This window comes from Mobula birostris, chromosome 10 (genome assembly GCF_030028105.1).
Source record: "Mobula birostris isolate sMobBir1 chromosome 10, sMobBir1.hap1, whole genome shotgun sequence".
Classification (NCBI taxonomy): Eukaryota; Metazoa; Chordata; class Chondrichthyes; order Myliobatiformes; family Myliobatidae; genus Mobula; species Mobula birostris.
Genome location: NC_092379.1, coordinates 79177719 through 79194714, shown reverse-complemented (window position 1 = coordinate 79194714; position 16996 = coordinate 79177719). Strand labels below are relative to the sequence as shown.

The window sequence follows — 16996 nt, the reverse complement described above, 5'->3', positions numbered from 1 at the left end:
TCCTGTTGTTTGCAACCAATAATATTGGTGTGTGTAGTGAACAACTCTATATTGATTTAAAAAAATCTAAATGCAAAGAAATTTATGGGAACATGTATTTCAACAAATTTAGGTTGTAGTAGCAGGTTATAAGGGATTTCTGTTTTTCCCCCTAATAACTAATGTTCAATAATCAAAAGGCATTTAAATGAGTCAAAAGTTAATGTGTTTGCAGATTAATTGCTCAGACTTAGGAGACAATGTAGACAAAATATTTGGAAAAGTCTTGAAGGCTCCTTATTCCTGCCTTGGCACAACACAGCATTATTCTGCAACTTGCCTCCTTCAGCCAATGTCCATTTCTTCAGAATCTGCATCCAAAGAAAGTCCAAGAGTCTGCCTCAAGCATTTAACAGACTGCGTGGCAGGAAAATCACTTTGTATCAGGGAATACTGAACACTATTGGATTGAGACATGCTCAAAGGTGCATAAGGTGTAGCATTTCAACTTGCATTGTTTTTTAAAAGCAACATATTGGAATTTTATCCAAGTCCCAGTACCTCAGTGCAGTTGGATATTTTGTAAAATGCAATGTACTCCTGTAAATTTAATCCCAGTCCTCCACGTACAGTGGATTCCGGTTAATCGGACCACTGGTTAATCCAGGCAGCCACTTATTTAGGCCAACTCTGAAAGAACAAAAACTATTGAAAAATAGCTGGGATTCCCTTAGTTTATTTGGGACACTACACCACTTAATTAGGGCAGGAGACTGTTGCCAAACAGTTTCTAACTATTATCAGTGCGTGTACTTGCGTGACCATTAGACACCACACTCTGCTTAGAACAAGCAGTTTTTACACAGAGTCAGTAGTGTTCAAAAAGCAGTAAATTTTCTCACTGACAGCTGGTGAAAAAAGCAGCAGTAAGACAATGTGAAACTGTTTTGCTCACTGCAGTTTCAAACATTCAGGCTTGGAGATACCAGAAATGCCCAGCAGTGTAAATGAAATGATTTCACTACTTCAACAAGTTAGGAAATATAATGAATTTACAGTATCGACGATCATCTTGAATGTTACAATGAAAATGAAGATTTGGAGGAAGCAATCATCGAAAGGATTGTATAAAGACTGTCCACTATCAATGCCAGATGTCTGCGTTGATTTTGTTCATTTATAGGCAATCAAAAGAACATAGTAGCGTAGACTAGATTAATACCTCTGTTAATAAATATTAGGAACTAATATGATTTTATAGTACTGTAGTAGTGTAGAACAAATTAGGACACTATAAACACATGCATGGAATAACTCATTTAAGTACATAATTTGTAACTCAATTAAATTGTAGTGTATCCTTTTTTGTACTTTTTAAAAACTATTTCCATGCAACTTTTGCTAATTGATGCAGCCATTTAATTGGTCCAAAGTGTGTCCCCATTAGATCAAATCCACTGCATACAGGATGCATGTGTGTGGAGGATACTGAGTGCTGCCTATAATACCAATAAACCAACATTGTGCAGATGAACTAAATAGAATGAGTTTTCAGCTCTGCATATGACTGATGAATGGCATGGATCTTTGCCTGCAGTAATAGTTATTATCTAGAACAGTGGTTCCCAAGCTTCTTAATTCCATGGGCCCCTATCATTAACCAAAGGGGTTTGTGGACCCCAGGTTGGCAACCCCTGATCTATAAGAATAAAAGTTGCTAGTGTTAGAGCCATTTAAACTTTGATCACCATGGAGACCAGCAGCAAAGAATCTCTGAGGGGCGCATCAATCTGTTTAGATAAACCCTTGTTTTATCTTCTTAGCTAACATGAACACCCCACTACTCATCTTCTCCCCTATACCCATAATCTCATACCAAACTGCTCCCAGAACTTCTCCTTGCTTTCCCCAACTCCGTCTTCCTTCCATCAATTTTTCCCCAAGCTGTTTCCCAGTTGTTCTCCAACTTCCCCTTTATCTCTTTTATGTTCCAGCAATCTGTTTCGCACTATCCTCTTGGCAATCTCTTCAATCCACTGTGGTGAAAGATTGTGGGAGGAAAGGTCTTTGTACATGAGGCCAGGATTTGATGTCTGCTCACTAGAGCAGAACCCACACACAGTGCTTCAGTAAATGAAATTAGGTGTTGAAGAATTGCCAGACCAGATTTTTCCCATTCTCGCAAGGCATGCTGAAGATAACAATCTCTAGAAAAATCACGGTTCCTCTACCCTGACCTGCTTTCAGTTCTCAGGTGAAGCTTCTACTGTCAGAGCAATGATGTATCAATCGGAGTATCATTGCTTGTATTTATAATCAGTGCTTTGTTGAGTGGTTCTCAGTGAACATGCTCGGTCCTGATGAAGGATCACCATGCATTCGCGTGTCCAACTGTTCACAGCAGTGTACCTCATTAAAAGAAGCAGAATAGGAATGCATGCAGATCAATTCAGACTGAGGACAGAGAGATAGAACAGAAATAGAAATGGGGTCAGTATTAAAGATGAATGCACTAAACCCCATGAGCTAGAAAGTGAGTAACTATCATTTGGTTGCATTAGGAAATAGCAGTGAGCTGGAAGATAACAAGGTGGGAACAGATTTGTTGGAGGAAGCCGTTACTGTCTTTTAAGTTTACATTCATAGTGACCTTTGCCTGCCTTCTACACATGCCCTTCCCCTCTCCTGCTACTCACACCGGAAGGTTCAATCACCTCTGGTAATAATACTTTCAGCAGTGAACACATGAGGTCATCCTCCTTGGTTAGAAAAAAGTGAGGTATTCTTTAAATGGTTAGAGGGCAGGAGAACTCACTGAAAACTAACATACAGTTGCAAGGAGCAATTAGAAAAGTAAATGTTCTGTTGAACTTCACTGAAAGATGATTCTGAGACACTTAGTTCCAATTACACAAGGCCTAGTTAAACCATATATAGAATACAGAATATGGGTCCTGTGCACTAACCTAAAAAAAGGTATAGGCTTGCAGTAGAGGGAGTGCACTGAAGATTCATCAGATTGATTCCTAGGATGGTGAGTTTGTAGCCTAAGAGATTGAGGGCTGACAGTTTGGTTGCTAAGAATTTCATTGCAAATTACATTTAAAAAAAACAAGATTGACAGGTTTTGTGCAGAAGTGATGCCTCTTTTGGCTGAGGCACCTCAAGCCAGAAGTCAGAGTCTCATAATAAAGGATTGATCATTCAGGGCAGAAATGAGAAGAAATGTCATCACCCAGAGGGAGCTTGGTGAATCTTTGGAGTTCACTGCACAACAGTCCACTTTGGCTCAGAACTGCACAGATAATTGCCAAGGTTAAACAGCTTTTACCTATGTCAGGTTATAAGTATAGAAACAGGGAAAAATGCTGACAGACATTTGAAACATTATAATAATTTAATAAAGCTGCTTTATATTTTCATAAAATATACAGAAATGTGGTTCTTATTTTACAATGAACCAATCACTGAAAATGTACATACCATATATGCATATACAGCATTATCTTATCATTTCACACAATCTTTGACAGACAATCTGGTAAACAGTCCTTGGTGTAGGCTCCCATTGAGCTTTTTTTTGGCAAATGACCAGCATTATCAGATGTGAACTGAGATGAGAAATTGTTATTTTTCTCTATGCTTACAGTGTAGCAGCACATTTGTCTGTTTCCGATGATAGCTGAATGTCACTCCATTCTGTAATTAGGCTTTTCCTCTTACAAGAGAAATACTGACATGTGTAAATCTCTGACAATAGATTCTTTTACAGAAGTAGCCTTCTTTCTTCCTCATTTGTAAACTGACCACGTTACAGAACAGAGTTAATCTATACATTCCACTAATACAATGGCTAGAGAGGGGAAAGGTGTGGAGTTTGGGGAGGGTGCAGGGAAAATGACCCAAGTTTGACCTTCAAGGCATTGGGCTTCCTTTTATACTTTTGCAAAGCACTGAAAAGCTTTTGCTCCCACATCTGTAACACTGAATTTAATTTGGAGAAATATAGCTTTGTTCGTACAGATGAGTTACAATAATTCACAAACACAAGAACATTTCTTCATGAACAATATTCTCAAGAAAAGCAGAATAATCTAATACTATCACCTTTGCAAAATAAAAACGGCCCCTCCCCAAATAATGCAACATAAAGCTACCTTAGTTCTCAGAGGTTTAACGAGGAACAGTAATCATTCTCACTCCTGCCCCATTCCCAGCTACATTGTGCCTCCCAGATTCTACAGTATAAAAAATACTCCAAAAAGTGGGATGCTGGCCCGCTGAAAAAAAATGATAGGAAAATCACACGCCAACTCATAATGCAAACACATGTCTTTGTTTGAAAAGTTTTCACTTTGAAAGAAAGCAAAGAGGCAAGTTTTGCACATTGTGCATGACTTAGTGTTTGCTATACACTGTTTAGAATGAATTACTATACAGATGAGAAGAGTGAACACCGGACAAAAAAAACTGGAATGGCTCAGAGGACCAAGGGATTAGGCCTGTTTATAAATTGCGCAAAAAAGGACAACATTTAAAAAAAACACTAGCTGAACCACGAATCATACTCAAGAATTGTATTTATAAGGAGTTTTGCAAGTAGTGCAGGATGGCAGAACACTTACAAAATTCAGGTTCTCCTTCCTCACTTCCATTCTTCCAGCTTCACTCCTTTGCTTCAGGTCACGATGATATGTCAGTCATGAAACCATTAGGACAGGTATTCATGCCACAGCCAACTCCTTCCCTTCCATGCTGATTTCTGATTCCTCAATTGGCAGGCTTTCTGTGTCTGAGAAGGTTTTGCTCTATTTTTTCCCCCATGTTATGAGACTCCATCGCCACCATTTAATTTCTGCTGGCATTCAGCCTTGAGTGTTGGAAATAATTTACACTGTTCCCACTGCAGTCAGTTGCAGGATGTGTTGGGCCTATATTTAAAGGCCAAGTTGGCTCAGCAGTTCACTACTCTCCAAAGGCAGTGTGAACATCTCTATTTGATGAATCCTGGTTATTGCTGCTGGGAACCCATGCCTTTGAACTGAAGAACCTTCTCGTACACATTGAAAGCAGATTTTTGACTGTCCATCTCTACTGGGAATTTGGGCCTAAAAACACAGTAGCAACCAGCGGGATGGTCAGGAGCTGCTCTCCTCTCTGGGTTTATATTTTTTGTATGTTTCTCTGTTACAAGTCTTAAGGAACATATTCCAGAATTTGAACTGATCAGAGATGGGAACCGCTCTTGCAGAACACCTTAATTAAACACACCAGTGATGTGTGGCCACCCTGAAAAAAATGTGATCAAATTTACAAATATTAACACAATGACAGTTGTGAGTTTAACAGTGGGTAGCATTGGAGGAACAAACTGCAGATTGGTTCGGAAGATTTAACAAAGATTGTTAACAATAGGCACAAATTGAGGGATGGCTGCTGTTAATTCTATAACCCTATATTTACAAATTTCTTCTTAATGCTTCCACCCCATTCTAACATAAACCTGTGAACTATACATCTCAGATCATAAACCACTGTTTATATAAAGCAATATAATGTAAAAATGCAATCTGATGCTGTTATGTTCAAAAGGCTAATTTTTACCTTTTAATGCAAAGTAACTGACTTCCTAAATAAGGGCAGATCATTATAGTGAAGTGTCTGCCCTGGAAAAGTGATCTCCAAGTTGTCCCCATGGAAATCAATGATGGACAACAGATTGAACCAATGTGATAATTCATGAAAGAACCATAATTTACTGCCACTTGTATGAATACTTATTCACCATACATGCACATAGAACTAACGTGAGTCAATGAATTGCTGCTGATTGGTTATGATTTGTGGGATAGTACCCTTTCACTGAGTATGAACCAATTCTTTTCCAAAACTAGAATTATATTCAAAAAAAGGTAAAATAGAGGTTGAAATTAGTATCTATTTCCTCCAAATTCTGAAGGATTCCCTGCCAGAAGGTATATTATTGACTAGAATCACTTCTGTGATAAGATATTGCCATTGTTGGCTAATTTGTTGCATTTAATAAATATTTGAAAGGGTTTTATGGCATTTAAATAACACATGGCTCATCTTGAAAGTATCAATTCTACTTCAATAGCTATTTCATCAATAACATTCTGTTCCTGCTTTCAGTTTATGAAGGATGTTTGGGCTTAAAACTAATATGCTAACACATCCTACATAAACAAATAGAGCTCAGCAAGGTGATGGCACAACAGCATTGTACAGGATGTTTCACAGGACTTGGATACAGTCCCTCTGTGAGGATACCTAATATTAAACATTTTACACTCATTACAATATTGATAGGAAAACCTTACTGATAAAGTGAAAATGCAGTTATTTCTCAGCATTTCCCTTTTATAATTAACATAGCCTATGGCTAGCAGTGATGCAAGATAGTTATCTGATGTACAACTAACTTAACGGAACACTCTGTTCCTGAATTCTGCAGCCAGTTATACGAACATACCTTTCACTGCTAGTTAGAGGGTATCCCTCTAATTAGAAGAGATATCGTTCTGTTACAGAACAGCTAGACTCAAACCTTCGGGTTATATTTCAGGGTTGGGGAGAAATTAGATGTTGTTGGGTGCTTCAGACACTTCCACTGTGCTTATGTGAGGCACACCATGGCTGTCACCCATTTTATGCAGGAAGTCTGCAGGGGCGTACCCACTTTATGAGGATTGTAAAGCACCAACAGTTTAATTCCTACCATTGTGGTACTCTTATGGAGCTTGAGCTCCCAATGGTTTGGACATAGACTGAAGCTGGGCAAACCTGAATTCTGATCGCTTTTTTATCTTTAGGTCTGCTTCATTCTTCCCCCCTTGCAGCAGCTGGTGCTGCTTTCATCTACTTCGGCCATCAAAGCACGTCTTCAAATGCATCGGAAATGAACAAATTTGGATCAATGCAAATTGATCCAAACTGTACCTGTTTGGCTAAATTTGAACTTAGAACTATATGGGAGCTCACTACTGAGAATTGCCCCTCAGCCTTCTTCGCCTACAGAACAAAAATTTATTTCCTTATCATAAAATTTAATGTAAGAAAGTACACTTAGGAAAAAGCAGTTAAATACAGCCATACACAAAACCAAAGGAAGGCAAATTACAAACTGTCACGGTGCTAATATTTATCTGTATTGTAGGTGGTACCCACTGATCACAGCACAATGTCTTGTATTCGTTTAACTCCCGTCAAGTTTTTCTCTCCGCAATCATGAACAAGACGGTTGATGTCTTGGACGTGCTCTGAGTCTGCCTCCCACGATCCTGGCTCAGATAGATGTGAGGAGGTTTGATTGGCAGGTTGATTGAGGTCATGTGCTACTGGGCAGTGCATCATAGAATATGTGACCGGAGGCCTATTAGAAGAGGGGCTGCTTAAATGCACAGGCGTGCTGGCAGGACTTGAAATGTCAATACCGTTGCTTGTTTCCTGACTGCTGGAGACAGAACCATTCAATTTGGGACTGCAGACAGGTAGATCAAATGTCCTCTTTCCTTTCACATCTGCTTTATCGTTCTCTGCCGTGCGATCTCTCGGGTCTTTTCCAAAAGTTGCAAAAGTCCTCTTTGAACAGCCATTCTCATATGGTTCAGACTCCACACTGGTGGCCTCTATGGACAGTGCAATAACATTTCTGCCATGGTCAGGTGACTTGGCACGGCTGGACACTGCAACTCTTGGCATCCAACATCTGTCTGAGTGCCCTAAGATCCGGCATTCTTCCATGCAGGTAAAGCCTTCATTCTGATCTATAGGTGGAGGGGAAATAATAAGAAAACATTAATTACTTGGAAAAAGTCAGCTCATTTATCTTAGTGAAGACACAAGAAACTGCAGATGCTGGAACCCTGAGCAACCATCTTCTGGATGAACTCAGTGAGTCGTAGCTTCTTTGGAAGGAAAGGAATTGCCGATGTTTTAGATCAAAACCCAGCATCAGGAGTTTGTCATATTTCACCTCCTTTCAGTCCACCAATTACCTCAGACTCCTGTCTCACCACTCTCCTGTCTTTACTGGCTATTGCACCTCTCCTCCTCTCACTCCTGATGTAGGGAGTCCATTCAAGATGTTGACAATTCCTTTCCTTTCGCAGATGGGGTTTGACCCACTGAGCTCCATTAATCTCAGTGTATTGTTCTGGTCAAAGACTTGTTATCACTCAGTGCTGTTCCTTCTCATCTGTTTTGTGATCTGTGACAATTCCACTGAGAATACAATGATCCATGCATTGCTTAGTTTTGCACTTTTGCTGACCATGTTTATGTTAAGTGCAGAACCTTGTGCTGTAAGTGATATCATCATATTCTCCAAGGACCTTGATTAATTCTTTAAAGATTAAGGCCTTTCGGACGATCTGTTGATTTAGCAAGGATCCCCAAGATGGGAAACATGAAGTACAGCCCACTGCAGCAGAGTGTGGGATAACACTCGGTACAGGTCTGCTGATGCCCCAAGCTAACTATTTAGAGAATAACTGGCAGAGACACGAAGTTGAACAGATTCAAAGTTGCACCTGCTAGCCCTTTGTAAATATCATAGACTCATATCTTCTGTGTAAAAGGGTCTAGGAACAGTTGCTGACTTTTCATCAGGATTGGCTAAACGGAAGAGAAAACTGATTTCAGATAAAGCTGCTCACAGCTGGAAAGCTCTTCAACCTAGTTCAAGGGAATGAGATCAAGCATACCTCCCACTGACACTAATTTAATGATTTGAATTTCAGCATTCACAACACCAAGGTTTTTGCAAGATCCAAACTGGCCTTGTCTTGAATTATTACCTACAATAAATATTATATAAATAAAGAGAAATTTCTCAGGCTAGGATTTAACTTCTCCATACATTCCATCTTTCAAGTGCAACAATGCAAAATAAGAAACAATGGGATCCTTTTCTTCAAAAAAGTTGATTACCAACAGAACACAGTAGTTACTATTAATTAGTCAATTAATGGCCATTGTATGCAAAAATTGATAAAGAATTTTTAAACATGGAATAGGCAAGTCCTGCATGCAATCATATGAACATACAAATTTGGAATCAGAGTAGGCCACTCGGCCTCCTAAACTTGCTCTATCATTTTAATTTCAACTCTACATTCCTGTCTACGCTCAATACCTTCACATCCATTTAGTTATCAAGGATCTGTCTACTTCAATCTTTAAAGTATTCAAAGACACTAATTTTATCAGCTTTGGTACTCATCCCGAAGTAAAATGACAGCAGCTAACACTTACGCTGCATTTTATTATACGGGGAAAAACTCATTTCCATCTTTGTCAATGTAAATTGGAGCCGATAGTTGCAACTTGTAACTACCGAGAACCATCAGTGCAATGAACTGGCATGCTGCTGGTTTGTTCTACTCCTTCCAGTTTAAAGGAACACTGCTAATATCTAGACATTTGACTGGAGACACAAGAAACTTCAGATGCTGGAATCTAGAACAAACAAAAACTGCTGGAGGCACTCGGCAGATCAGAGAGCATCTGTAGTGGGAAAATAACATTCGATGCTTCTGACCGAGACACTTCATCTGGACTGAAGGGGAAGCACTGAGAGAGGGTCTCATAGAACTCCTGTAGAAGAGGAGAAAAATGGATTCAAAGTAGGCATACCTTGAACAGACTCCACAGTGGATAGGGATTTCATCTGGACTGGTCCAGGTGAAGGGTCACAAATAAACATCAACTGTTCATTTCCCTCGACAGATACTGCCTGACCAATTGAGTTCCTCCAGCAGTTTGTTTCTTGCACTTAACTGAGTATACCTTTAGAGTGAGTGTATGCTGCTCAAACACTTTCTAACATCCATCCAGAACTCTTTTTTCAGCATTTAGCTGTAGAAGTTTATGTGCAATTGCCATCTAGCTGGTGGCATTGCTGATAGCAATCCACTGATGGAGGCATTTTTATAGACTGTGTAGAATGTGTGGAGCCTGCTCCCATAGTGGCTTCAAAAATAACACTTCCAAACTGAACTTCCCTGATAAATAACTATAGATTCACGTTTTCTAAGGCTGTCATAAGTGATAGCCAGGAAGGTCTTCAGCAATACTCTTGTGTCTGCAATGCTGCCTATGTTGAGGTTGTAATGTTCTCAACTTCCTTGCCCACTGCAAAACATCCTAATTGTTCCTCACCACATAGGTGATTTCATTTACTTTGATTTCAGTGATGGCAGCCTGGGTACTGAAACCTTCCAGCACTGTTGGGTTTATAATGAAAATAGGCAGCCAATGACTGAACTGTGTCATAAAGGCACTCCTTAATAAACTAGATCTTTCCATGAACAAGAAATGAATTGAATCGACTTTATTTCTTACATCCTTCACATACATGAGGAGTAAAAATCTTTACATTACGTCTCTGTTAACGTTTCTATTCCCTCATTGTTGAGGTGGCTGCATATAATCTGATAAAACACACTTCTTCCCTGGTTCTTCACATTTGTTTTCACTCCTACCAGAGTAGCTGAGCACTGATACAAAAAGCCTTGCAAATATTAGTATCATTGTGGAAAATGCCATTGGCCTAGCAACAATGACATTTCAGGGCCTGGGAAACTCAGCTGGTGTTGTTATGGCATATTCTGGAGATATGCAATATAGAAAATGTTAATTTCAACAGCAACCAGTCTTCAGGTATGAATACGGATTGCAGATTGAATTTACATTGCAGCTCAGAACAATGGCCTTCTTGGAGCTGTAGACTGGGGTCGGATGCAAACCAAGAAACACCCTATTGACCTGAGATGTCTGCATATGCATGAATGTAGATCAGAGACAGTGGTGATTAACACTCAATCTAATCTAGGGTGTCTGGAGTGTTAATGTGAATATCTAAGTGTTTAAAAATTACATGCAACTCAAAGGAAACATTGCCAACCCAAAATATTGAAGTAAACAATGTCATTGTAACCATTGAAACTGTATTGAGGTACCATTGATCTTAAGGATATAAAAATGTGATGTGCTTCGAGTTTATGAGCCTCTTCTTCCAAGAGTGTCTCTAGTATGATGCCCGCTTGTTTTGCTGAATAAAGATATCCACCAGCTTCAGCATCCCTCTGATGACTTCGACCACAGTCACAACAGGTGACAAGAATTTAGTATTGTGTTCGGTGTGCTGCATCATCTATCCATCTTCAGGAACCAGTTGGTGCTGAAGAAAGACAAACTATGAGTCCTTAAACCCGAAATCCTGCGGAAGAACAGGGAGACGAAAGCTACTAAAAATGTCCCTGCTTAGCATAGACAATAGGCACAGTCCTCATGGAGATAAGGGACTCCCTATGAAAGAAATGGTTTTCATAAGAAAGCTGAGATAGTCCCCAAAACAAACAAAATACCATCTCCACTTTCCAATTGTTTCCAACAATACAGACACCACTAGGAAAGTGGAGTAGACCAGGAGACACTTAATAAAACTTGTTGATTCATAGCTTCTTCTGCTTTGATTCTAGGACATTAATAAATGAATCCTTGATCAAATACTAAAATGACTTATTACTGCTCTTTCAGATGGTCTGTAGCTCAATGTGACATTTTTGTGCAAATCTGAAATTTACTGGTGCATTACTTGGCTAACTGGGGATTCTCACACCTGGAGGTGATTACTGTGGCCAATTCTTGCTCAACTTCCCTTTAGGATGATCATTCAAGTGTCCTGCCATCTTCTAGAAGAGAACATCCCTCCTGGCCTCCATATCTGATACCAGAATTTCAATATTACATTGTTTAAATCTGGGCACTCTCTCACCCACCTTTGAAACTTGCTGCTCCTCCCTGGCAGCCAATGTGTCTGTTGCAGCTATCTTGTTGCCATGCCAAGCGTGCCTTTAATAGCTGGTGCTCATCTCCCAACCTGGCACATCAGACTATTAGCAGCTGCAGAAATTCCAGATCAGTGCATAGAGTGTACACCACACTAATGGACTTTTCATTTGTTGATGGTTTCTCACAGGGACCTGAATGAGCATTATCACTATGCACAGCCAGTTTTGGTGCACCAAAAAAAGAGACAAATCCAACTCTAAGGCAAATCTTTGAAACATCATCAGCTCAAAGTCTGCAAGGCTCAGTTACATAGTGGGCTGAATTGTTTGAAGTTGCCTCCAGCATTACACCCAGAATTAACCCATTAATTGCAGCTCTGAAACATTGTTTCAAAATAAATTTGATAATCCAATAAATTCAAATGTAGTTAAAGTAAGTTTTACCATGCAAAATGATTTAAAGCTCTTAAACTGTCAGTCCTTGATTAATTTAAACCACATTCCTCTCAGTGAGGAGGCAGCAGCTGAAGGAATGAGAGTATGGGCTGTGTTAAAATTTCATTGCTGTTACCACCTCCCTAATGGCACTGCTCTCCAGCCATCAGAGGAGGTGATTACACAGAACAAATATCTGAGATCTTATTTGAGTTGCAATGGGAAAGGTACGGGTTACAAAGGAGAAAAGCCAAGAAGTGGCCAGGGTGGAGGGTGGAAGGGAATGGTGATTCTGTGTATTGGAAGCCTGATTAGTGGGTAAGGATAATGAAGAATTAGAAAGATTAGAAGGGCAAAGAAGGTTGGTGACTTGAAAACTAGGGGCAACTGAGTATTGGAAGAGTTCGGATTGGTTGAGGGTTGAATGGGCAGAGATCTGGCAGGGACTAGAGTAGTAGCTATCAGTCTGGGATTGGAGGATGGGAACAGACCAAGACTGAAAGGCTGTTGATCAGTCTAGAAACTTGCGGGCAGAGCTTAGGAGGATGACGGCGCCTAACGGTGACGGCGCCTAACGGTGACTCCTTTGCTTGCAACTTCGGAAACAGCCCTATTTCTATTTTTGATATTTCTTTTTTTCCCTTTCAAGGTTCTTTTGAAGACCCTGACCTGGGGTTACATGCAGACTTCGGTTCTTTGCGGAAATGGGATCTGATCTCGGGGCCTTACCACCGGCCGCTTTTCAGTATGCCAAGGATGCGGCCTGGAAGACTCGCACGCCTTCAAGGGGCCGGATTTTTGTGACTCTGGAAGCAGGTGGATTCAAGGCTGGTGCCGCCGAATGATGTGTCATGGGAGAAGAAAGATCGTAAGCAGCGAGCTGGCTGCTGGCTGTGTGCCCAGAGACCCAAGTTCTTTGAGCACAGAGCTCGGAAAAAGCAACGCCACATACTTTTAACACCATATATCAATGAGTTGTTTTGTTATGTCGCCCCCCCCCCCCACCCTCGCTGTGACACCTCTTTCCCTTATTAGGGAGAGAGAGAGCCTGTCGTATGTCAAATACTGGGTGAACGAGTAGTCTTTGGAGTACTGCACACTTGAGTGCTCAGTGGGGGTGCCAATGCTTTTTTGCTGGTGGGGAAGGGAGGGGGTCATTGTTTTGCCACTGCTTATGTGAGGCGGGGGGGGAGCCTTGGGGTTCCAACACTTAACTGTCATTCATTCTTTGGGGCACTCCTCTGTTTTTGTGGATATTTGAGAAGAAAAAGCATTTTAGGATGTATATTGTATCCATTTCTCTGACGTTAAATGTACATTTTGAAACCTATTGAATGAGTAGACGTGCTATGCTAGGTCGATGAGATTAGGTGCGTATTGAAGGATTGGGACAGTGTCATTTGAAAAGAAGTGGCAGCAGACAGTTGATAGGTGAAGAGCTGGTCAGCATATAACCACTACAGCACAGAAACAGGCCATCTCGGCCCTTCTAGTCCGTGCTGAACTCTTACTCTCACCTAGTCCCACTGACCTGCACTCAGCCCATAACCCTCCATTCCTTTCCTGTCCATATAGCTGTCCAATTTAACTTTAAACAACAACACCGAACCTGCCTCAACCACTTCTGCTGGAAGCTCGTTCCAACCAGATGGGGGGTTGGGGCAGGTAGCGATAAGACCGAAAATTTTGGGATGACTTGATGAAGAATATGGGAGTTGGAGGTAGTGATGTCAGGGGATTGGTACTTGGCGAGGATGATCAACATCTCTACACAATGCAATCAATCTTCAATTTTACTCTTCAATTGTTCATTGAAAGTGAATCATGTCACCTATTAAAAGAAACACAGCACTCCTATTGCTATATAGGCTGCTCTCAGTTTGGATTGGTCCCAGTTACACACTGAGATGAGAAGAATGATTGATTTGGTGGTCAGTTCTTGGTATTCAGTAACAATAATTAAGTACAATGCAACACTACCACTAAAACAGTCCAAAGTCCTTAACATTCCCACACATGAAGGAAGTAAGACAGAATATCAATACACAACAACACCTTTCTTTACAGCTCCTGGAATACTGAGAAATACCAATATACTTGTTCTGATGATGGATCATTGGTCCGAAATGTTACTGTGTTTTGTTCTCAATAGCCACTGCCTGACCTACTGGGTATTTCTCGCACTTTCATTTTTTCACTCTTGGTATACTGTGTTCAGTGTCCAACTCTGCAAACACACGTTAATTACTAGGCAATCATGAGTACCCATTAAACCACATAGAATAATGTATCCTAATATCACTAAACAATTTTCCCACTGGGAACATAATAACATAAAACTACTGTTATTGTATACAGAGAGACAATTCCAAAACCAGATTTCAAAATATATCTGCAAACTATGTTAAAAATATGACAAACCACATTACAGACTGGTGAATTCACGTGCCATAACAAAACTATTGAGACATCAGGGACATTATTACGATGTTCTTCACAGAAGTGTTTTGGAATGACGTATTGATGGATGTCACCACGTGTATTATAAATAAATAGGGCTCTGGTATTCTGCAAGCATGATGAATGATTTTAAACGAATCTCATAAATTAACAAAATACGTGTTTTAACTTGGATTGTTTATGTGACACACTGCACATAAAATCAGCGGTAATTAAAGCACCACTACATGAGAGACAGAATAAAGAATGAGGCTGAAGGAGTCAGGCCTTTAAGCATTAAAGCAAACATAAGTTATGGATTGCCACTTAATGGAATTATGGAATTGCCACTTATGAAGTTATGGAATCACACGAGAAGTTACATTTTGAACAAACTTCGCTCTCTCTAAATAAGTTCTCACAATCTCTAAGAAATTGGTAGTAATAATATTAAATTGATATCCATTAGACATAGGAAAACAAAATACAATCTTGTGGCTAATAAGAAGTACTCACTGTAAAACAATGTGTTATTAAGTTCCAAAGATCCTGTAAATTTCAGAAAGCCATAGGGATCCTCTATACACTAAAAAGTGACTGCTTGCTCAAAGAATGTAATTTGATGAAATAAGACTTTATTTAAGTCTGAAAGGAAAAGTTTAGGCAAAAGTTTAAAATGCTTCTAGAGATCCACTTGAAACATGGCATCAATTTGTAGGAAAAAGTGATTGAATGATGCAAATTAATTGCTTATTTAGCAGCTGTTAGATACATTCATGGAGGTATTCAAAATAATAAGAAAGTCACTCCAGCTTTTCATGAGATATTTTAAGAAGTGCTAGTATCTCTTGGGTAGGCAACAAGTATCACAGGCTGGGATTATCATTTATAAAAAAGTACTATGTTAAAACAGGCATGGTCTAACGAATAGAAGTGTTAGAGTATTATGCATATGAGAAGATCCTGAGAAACACGATCAAGGTTCATTTGTAATGAACCTTTGTAAGTGTGCAGCTACATTGAAAAAGAGCTATCAAAAGACACAGTCACCATGGTAACAAGATGCCTCCACTGTTCAAATTTCGTTGCTTACAGGCAGTACTCACACAATCTGGGAGCGCCAGTATTTTGACTATTAACTGGTCACCTTGGCACCGCCTAATTTATCAAATTTCAAGTCCTTTTAATTGCAGGTTGAGCTTTAATGATGCCATTATCTGGCTTCCCTCTCAAGCCAATTTAGTGGCAAGAGAAGCTGGGACTAGAACAAACAAAAAAAAAGTGGATTTTCACCTTTATAAATGCTCCTTGTGTGACCAAGAATACTCCTCTTGGCTCCGCATGCCTTCTCTGCATTGGGTCTCCTACCAATTGTCCTGATTACAAGATCCTACTGAGCCCTGATGGAACTACTTACCTCAATGGTGCAGGTAGATGTCTTGAGTCTTTGCTGTCTACACTCATTGCTCACTCTCATCCAATGCCACTTCCACTTTCTATCGCATGCGGCTCCTCTTGCTTCTGCCTATCACCTGCCAGCCTGCAATGCTATTTCCAATCTCCACTCCTCTATCTGCTGATCACTTCCCTTCAGCAGGATCCACCCATCAGTTGCTAGCTCTTGATCCACCCCTTCCCTTTAACTTTTTATACCAGCTATCACTCTTCTACCTTTCAGTCTAGATTAAATTAATTCCTAAAACATTGACTATTTCTTTCCTTCCACATCTGCTGCCTGACTACTGTTTTCTCCCAGCATTTTGTTCGTTGCTCTCACTGATTGATTGAGATACAGTGTGGAGTAGGCTCTTTCAGACCTTCAAGCCCTGCCACCGGTAATACCCCGATTTATTCCCAGGTTAATCATGGGACAATTTACAATGACCAGTTAACTTATCAACCAGTATGCCTTTGGAATGTGGAAGGAAACCAGGGCACCCAGAAGCCCATGTGATCACGGGGAGAACATACAAACTCCTTACAGGCAGTGACAGGAATTGAACCCTATAGCTGGTACTGTAAAGCATTGTGCTAACCATTACACTACCATGTCACCCCAAGCTTACCACTGAGGTCGGTGCAAGCACCTGGCCTGATCAAAATTCAGGCTTAGGCTCATTATTTGGCTAAATTACCATTAGATTAGCAGTTGAACATTATAAAGGATAAACTTACTCAAGTAATCCTATGCTTGGTGCATGCATAAACACATTGTAAAGGAAAACAACAGGAATTCTGCAGATGCTGGAAATTCAAGCAACACACATCAAAGTTGCTGGTGAACACAGCAGGCCAGGCAGCATCTCTAGGAAGAGGTGCAGTCGACG

General features: G+C 40.2%; 1 protein-coding gene across 2 annotated transcripts in view; it reads right to left on the bottom strand.

The window, feature by feature from the left end:
• Positions 1 to 3368: 3368 nt before the first annotated feature.
• The window catches only part of pcdh19 (protocadherin 19), a 180278-nt gene continuing 166650 nt past the window's right edge, over positions 3369 to 16996 (bottom strand). For both annotated transcript variants that reach the window (XM_072270515.1, XM_072270514.1), the window contains exon 4: positions 3369 to 7766. In XM_072270515.1, coding sequence (XP_072126616.1) covers positions 7171 to 7766 — 596 coding nt within the window. In that variant the 3' untranslated portion in view covers positions 3369 to 7170. The remainder of the gene's footprint in view (positions 7767 to 16996) is intronic.